Raw genomic sequence first — 7,547 nt, forward strand, 5'->3', positions numbered from 1 at the left:
TGTATGATGTATAAGATAGGTAAATGAAGCAGGTGCTTCAGTTTTCCTTTTTTCTAGATCTAAGCCAAACTATATTGCAGAATATGAAGGAATGCAGTTTATTATTTCCTTTTAAGGGTATCAGCCATAAATAGAATTGCAAAGCAGATTCACTAAACCACGTTAATGTGGGAGGGGAACCATGTTTAAGATGAAAGCAACATGATAATTGTGGACGGGGAAGAGTTGCATTGTATGTTATGACATCAAGATTAGTGGTTGAAAAATTCAATTCACGGAACTCAGGAAGGGATAAAATGTGATAACTTGATGATTTGAGTTGTGTCAGGAATGCCTTGCAATGTCTATAATTTGCCTTCTTTGAAGCTACTAATATCCCTTTACCATTCCATACTTCACGTCTACATGGGTTTGGCATGCTAAATACTACTAAAGTTACATTGAAGTCATACCTGAAAAACCTTAGATCCAGAACTTCATAACCCTTGAACTGTAAGAAACCTCAAACTTCATACTAAATTATATAAGAAGCCATAATAATCTAGATCTCAAACTGTAAAGCACGAGCAAAACATATGAAACTTGAGATGACAGCCCCTAAAAGTTGCCACTTTGTTTAAACTTATGATTGGGCAAAGCTTGTGCTGAGCATATTGTCGCCAAAATTTCTTAAGTTTTCCCATCATTTCATGCTAACTTTATATGTTTTGTCTGTTACAGAGAACTAGATATTTGTGGATTTTTTACATACATAAAAACCGGTTGCCAATAATAAAAAATACCGGGTCTTCATGTTAAATAATAGTGGCGGAAGATCTCAATTTGGGCAAGTATTTTGATTGAGTGATCCCGTGAATAACTAGAGTAAATGTCAAAACAATGGCGACATTTATAATGGGGTTTGTCATGATGAATGTAAAAAAGATCTAACTTAGAGGTCTTCAAAATATAGATCTTTTTGGTTTGAAGTATAGATTTCTTCAACCACTTTACAAAATTTGGTTGGACCTACGTATATCCTCAGGTTTGTTTCTGGTCTTCTTCTACTGCCAGAGAAGCACGGACATTCACATTCTCTTCTTCTTCGGCATCACCCTTGGAATGTGTTATAACCACATCTCCATTCCCACGTGTATCATTATCTACTGCGAGTTTCTTCTTCTTCGTCTTGTTGGCCACTTGCCTAGGCATCACTTCAAATATGTAGTTCCCTCCATTCCATACTGTTGCCATCAGCTTGAAGACTTCAAAGAATGCATGTAAATGATATGATTTGAACAACACAAACGTCAATGCCATTGTCGCCACAGTGAAAGCAGCTTGAATTACCGCATACATTATCACACGCCGCTCGGCGCCCAGTAAACCACTCAAACGCCACCATATATTGTTCGCTCTCTCTGCTTTCCTTTTCAGTTCCCTGCCACTCATAAATTACATTGTTTTAGATATTGATTCGGGAATCCTTCCCAATTTTCTGCTTGTGAAAAAAATGCATGACATAAATTAGTTTGGAACTCTATCCAATTATACACGTCATTAGAAAGTTTTTTACCCATAGATTACCTAATTTGGAGAACGTAAAAGTCAATGTATATAAGAGGCAATAACATCAATTCCTATTTCCCAATCAGTGAATTCTACCAAATTATTTAAAACCCTATTGTAATTTATCTATATATATGTATCATGAGATATTTATATAAACGCAAAAACCCCCTCCGAGGATTTTCATTGAATGCTAGAGAAAACTTTACCTGTATGATGTCATGACTTCAGGATCATTAAGCAGCCTTTGTCTTCGCAAACCTTCAACAATGAGGAAATATAGTGCTTGCCATACACAGTATGCTAGCAATGGTACAAAAAATAGCCATGTCCATTCCGCAACAGTATCATTCACTGAGGGCCACGCAGGCCAAGGCCCAGTGTCATCTATCACATGATGTGCAAATGTGGCAGGATCCCACCAACGAATGATAAAGAAGACGATCCCTGGAAGCATAAAGGAAATATATGATGCATAATTTCAGTATTTTTTCCCTTGGCTAAGAATTGAATGGTGATACATAAACTTGCAAAACTTAACGGAGGGGTGAAGACTTCACATAAACTGGTATAGCCATACAATGAAACTAGCAATTTCCAAATGAACTACATTCTGCTCATGCAATATTTCATTTCACTCGTTGACACTTGGAAAACATTTTAGGCTTCTAGAAGTGTTTTGATCTGGCGTGTTATGGCTTCTAGAGGTGTTTTCACATACTCTAATAAAATATTGATGCGGAATGCCAGCAAATAAATTTTTTTGGTAAGGGGAACAGGTCTTGTGTATCACGTTTTGATGTAGATTCTTCTATTGAAACACAAACTTGCAAACTTACTCAGATGTGCCAACTAACAAAATGGCAGAATCTGAGAACTGGGTTATGATGCAATGATTGGATATACCTAATTAAAAATATTTATTACTCGTAGATGTACAAATAAACTAATAAATAACACTGGAACATTGATTAAGAAAACAGATATTTGGATTCAGTTTCATGCTAGATCATTAGCAGAACAATTGATAACGCATCCTTAAAAATACCTGGAAGCAGGTGGATCAACACGCTTACTATTTTGTCAATGGAGCTGAAAACAAGGCTGCATCTCCAAATTATTAATGCCCATGCAAGAGGACCCTGTAAAACAAGTTCTAAGCTTATTTGGCAAAACGTCTCAATATGTTTTTTCCAGTTCTAAACATTATTAGAATCTTACCTCAGCAAATGAAAAGCAAACCATGAACAATTTCTCATTATTTGGAAAGTACAGCAGCATCACCATAAATATTGCATTTGCGTAGTAGCAAAAATCCTGAAAAAGAAGCATATACAATTACTATGGGCACGGCCTCCACATGTCACCCTGCTTGAGTTGTATTAATAATGAGATACATTCTGGAATAGGTTAAACATATTGGGTACTCTGTCTACTGAGTGAGAGAATAACCTAATAATACTGAGAACAAAGTATCAATCATATTGGAGTCCTCTCTTCAATTATCCGCATGCATTTTGTCTTGTAATACAAACTAAAAATATGCAAATGTTATTAAGAAACCTAGCATAAAATTCTTGAAGTAAAATTAAAAGAAATTGAGCTAACGTCAAACCCCCATTGATCAACATTTAAGTCTCAACATCGGGGCTGCACAGGACAAGCTTCACCACTTCACAATTATGTTTATGAATGTAAGTTTAAGCATTTTTATCCATAAAGAATAATTTGTCTGTGGTTTACATGATGCAGAAAGATAATGCTTTTACATTGAGCTTTAATATGTAATTTCTTGGTTTAAGTTTCTAATGTAATAATGCTTACATGATGTAGAGAGATAATGCTTTTACATTGAGCTTTAATATGTAATTTATTGGTTTACTGTTGTTACATTGCACACTGATGATCTAGATGTTATGCGTTCAATAATCTGGACTTTAACGAGGCAATGTTATGAATTTATAAACAATAATTTGCTTGTGGTTTATATGGTGTATACGGATAATGTTCTTACAATGCTTTAGCATGTAATCTCTATTTTAAACATCTATAATTGTTGCATTGTAGATACTACCATTTCAATTTCTAAAGCAGATCACTCAAAATATAATGGAAGTCCACGAGAAGTAATTAAAGGTGAAGTGTCTTGTGAGATGGGTAGATTTACATTGTGAACTTGATTCAATCATATTGATGTGTCTAAATCAGAGCTGTAGATCTACATTTCTAAACCTAAAGACATATGTACATTTGTAGACTTGATATATAGGATTAAATCATAAAATGTGGCACCACAAACAAACATATGTACGAATGTTACTGATTAGTAATATAAGGGGTGGAAAGATAATGTATTCTGCCATATTTAATGCACTTTCTAATATTCAGATACAAATTGGATCTGCCACACAGAAGTGGATGGGTTTATTTACTCTATTGGATGTTTTGATTGGAGTAAACGCTTATATTGGGAACAAGAGTGTATGATTTTTTATGTACAGGATGATGGCAGGTTAATCTTCACACCTGAGGAAACTAATTTGTTTAGTTTTTGTGTGCATAAAGAAGTGAGGGTGACTGCAAATGAATTGGATCAAATTGGGTCTTAGATCCGAATCCACAAAGTGTGAATTCTTTTTGGAGGATTTGGATTATAGAAAGGAGACCAATATCTAGATTATCTTGGGATCTTGGAGAACTGTATTGAAGGTGTGGGTTCAAGATTAGATAAAATAAGTGCCTTTTTTTCAATATTCTATAAAGATTGGTAAGAAAAATTAGGTGCTAGATCATGGAAAGAACCAACTCTTTTGGAGACGAAATGGACTTTCTCCACAACACCTCAAACAATTTTGGAAATGGTTGTGGGGTATAAAAATAAGTAGAAAAATTGTTGGTTCATAAAGCTATCTATACCAGTTAATGGGTGGCAAAAAGGGAATGTAGACAAGATGTGTCCTTTCTTTACGGATCTAGTAGAGATTGCTAAACATTGTTTGTGGAGTTGGGGTTTTGCTATTGCCATATGGAAACGAATCATAACATTATTAATACCAGTATATCCTCAAGCAGTGTATACATGAGGAGTGGTATTATGGGCAATGGTACAAGATAAACCTATGGTATATGAACAAGAGGAGGTTGTAGATGCTATAGTGATGACACATGGTTTGATGGAAAAAAAATTCATACCTTTGAATCCACAAATAGAGACTGATATGGCAATTGGTAAGTAATATTAGAATTTGGTATATTTGGGAGGCCCGATGTTTGAAGGTATTTCAAATGTGACCAAAAGACATGTCCAAATAATTTCTAGGATTTGGACAGAGATTGACCATAATCTCAGAGGTTTGTTGGATCATATAAATGGTAATACGCACCAAGTGGAGCTTAAGAAATTGGAGTTTCATGCTATTTGGGACATAGGTATATTTTATAGACAGCTTTCTGATAAGTTGGAGTGGTTTTACTCTGCACCAAAGTAATTATTTAAGCCGATGGTTAGAATTTAGGAAAAAACGGGGATCTGTGGTATATCTTGTATGTATAGCCTTATGACGTTTTCTGATACTAATGTAGTGTCTTTTATTGAAAAAAAAAACATATGTACATACTGCAGCCCATTATCAGATACATTCAAAAAACTAAATGAAAAGAAGTTTTGCCAAAATGTCTCTCCAAAATGCAAATATAGATTATAAAGCAGCTTTTTGGCTAAGAAGCAAAATTGCTTCTTGATTAAGTACTGTTTTCGAAAACGAAAAAACCAGCTATATAAAATTTAAAAAAAACTAGGACTCTAAATAGAGGCTTCTACATCCTCCTTTAGGATAATCTCTTGTTTTGATCATCTCATCATGAAGAGAGAGGGAACACATCCTGTGTTTTCTGCTTTTTAGAGAGAAATTGTTGCATCAATTTCAATATAGTTCAAAGTTCAAACCTTGTACAAATTTCCTGTCCCTTTTTTCCCGTTTCAGTTTGTGTTTCAATTTTTCTTAAAATTTTTGTTTTACTTAAATAGTTCTAACTATTTGTCCCATTCTGCAACATCCTGGCACAGTACAGGATAATTTCGTGACATGATACCATGTACATATGTGGTTTTTTGCTTATCCTGTTTTTGTTGTTCACAATAATTTAGCATTTTATATAAATAGTCCAGGATAATTAAGTGACATGACATGAACATGCTCATAGTGCACTAATCTCGTAATATGAAAATCCTTAAAGACCTTCGATATTAGCCTTACTAAATGCTTCCTGTATTGAATTCGGTTTGGATCTAAAGATCAGATGCACGTAGAAATTGCGTGACAAGTTATTTCAGCTTTTAATGAAATCCTTTAGAAATAAGATGAAAATTTTGTTCTGCATTACGTACATCGACATTATGTAGAAGAATAGAGATGAATCATTTATTAATTAAAGTTTACATACCAGTAGGTAATAGTGCCATTTCTTGGATCTGTAATAGATCCATCGCAAAGGAACCATGACTATGAAAAAAAGGCAATAGAGAGAGGGAATGTCTTGAGGCCCTGTAGGTGGAGGCTGTGTTAGAATACTGAAATTTTCCAAGGAATAAATACATACTATAACAGACTAGATAATTGCTTACTAGATCCAAGCAGGAAACAGAACATTCCAAAGCTCAACACTCCAAGAGAATACATCATCTAAAAATCATCAGGCAAAACTAGTGAGCTGACGAGAATAGTTTTTCAAGAAGTATAACTAAAAGACAATTACAATAAGCATACGTTTCAGTTTATTTTAGAGCTTTGAAAAGAAAATATCCAGAGCTTGACACTCTAAGATTATCTAAAACCAACAGGTGCATCATGAGCAAACGAATAATGTTCTTAAGAAATTGTGCAGAAATCCAGCCAAACTGGCAAGTTTATCTAGATAATAGATTAAAAAGCACTAAACTTTTAGACCATCTTAAACAATGCAGACAACACACAGAATACGAATACTAGAGAAATTCAGAGTATTTACCTTGTTAATGAATTGTTCATGTTCATCTGCTTGCTTCACCATTCTAGCAGCATGCTTTTCAAGAACCTTCTTCGTCTCCAGCAGCACAACCTGTCAGAAACGTTTAATGAAAAGGTGTTTATTATAACGCAACAGGAGTGAAAGGTACTAGAGCAAATACATGTAGAGAAGTAACAAAGGATTTTGCAAGAAGCTAATGAGTGAAAAAAGAAAATTGCAAGAAGGCTAATGCGTAAGAAATAGAAATGGAAAAGGAATGCTAATATAGAAGAAAGAAATTTGGAAGAAATCTAATAGATGAAGAAGAATAATGCAAAGAAGGTTAATACTGAAGAAATAAAATAGAAAGACTATAATACTGAAGAGAGGAATTTGCAAGGAAGATAAATTCAATGAAGAAAGGTATATTTCTTAAGAAAGATAATTTGCAAACAAACCAAGAATGGGAGAAAGAAATTGCAAGAAAGTCCACAACAGAAGAACGAGAAGAAAGTTAATGATATAGGAAAAGAAATTACAAGGAAGCTAATAATAAAGAAAGAAAATTTGAACGAAATAATACAATTTGTTCTTCACAACTTTGGAGTTCAAAATGGATTTCACTTCATATTCCGGGCCTTCATCAAGCTAATACGAAAGAAAATCTCAAGAAAGAATATTTGAAAGAAAGAGGATAGTATTGAAGAAAGTTGTTAGATATCTTACTTTTGGAGGGTGTCTCAGATGTATATGTTCAGATCCATATCTTGGCGCCATGCGTTAACAGATCTGATTTGAGAGTCCGAGAGAAGTAATTCTGATCCAGAAAAGAGAGCAATGGCGTGTTCTGTTGTTGACAGAAGAAGAAGAAGAAGAAGAAGAAGAAGAAGAAGAAGACGATCACAGGAATAAATCTGATCCAGGAAAGGGAACAATGGCGAGCTTTGTTGTTGACAGAAGAAGATTATCAGAGAGAAGTAAATCTAATTCAAGGAGAGGAAGCAATGGCGAGG

At 34.4% G+C, this 7,547-nt stretch overlaps 1 protein-coding gene across 1 annotated transcript; it reads right to left on the bottom strand.

Annotated features, from left to right (window-relative positions):
- Positions 1-665: 665 nt before the first annotated feature.
- Positions 666-6,714, bottom strand: LOC147868677 (glycerophosphocholine acyltransferase 1-like). The gene is made up of 7 exons (XM_087322258.1): positions 6,556-6,714; positions 6,173-6,230; positions 5,992-6,092; positions 2,770-2,865; positions 2,597-2,690; positions 1,758-1,995; positions 666-1,420 (listed from the first exon to the last, which is right to left on the bottom strand). The coding sequence occupies exons 1-7, from the start codon at positions 6,595-6,597 to the stop codon at positions 1,021-1,023; spliced, it is 1,029 nt and encodes a 342-aa protein (XP_087178384.1). The 5' UTR covers positions 6,598-6,714; the 3' UTR covers positions 666-1,020.
- Between the last annotated feature and the right edge of the window lie 833 nt (positions 6,715-7,547).

The sequence above is a fragment of the Azolla caroliniana genome, unplaced genomic scaffold, assembly GCF_043228905.1.
Source record: "Azolla caroliniana isolate FFs.n. ecotype wild unplaced genomic scaffold, voAzoCaro1.0.p SCAF_1, whole genome shotgun sequence".
Taxonomy (NCBI): domain Eukaryota; kingdom Viridiplantae; phylum Streptophyta; class Polypodiopsida; order Salviniales; family Salviniaceae; genus Azolla; species Azolla caroliniana.

Excerpts from the sequence above, each read along its gene's own strand:
- LOC147868677 (XM_087322258.1), bottom strand. The coding sequence starts at position 6,597 with ATGGTGAAGCAAGCAGATGAACATGAACAATTCATTAACAAG. Across the intron at positions 1,996-2,596 it reads GTTGATCCACCTGCTTCCAG|GGATCGTCTTCTTTATCATT; the intron begins GTATTTTTAAGG and ends TTATGCTTCCAG. Across the intron at positions 1,421-1,757 it reads GAAGTCATGACATCATACAG|GGAACTGAAAAGGAAAGCAG; the intron begins GTAAAGTTTTCT and ends TATGAGTGGCAG.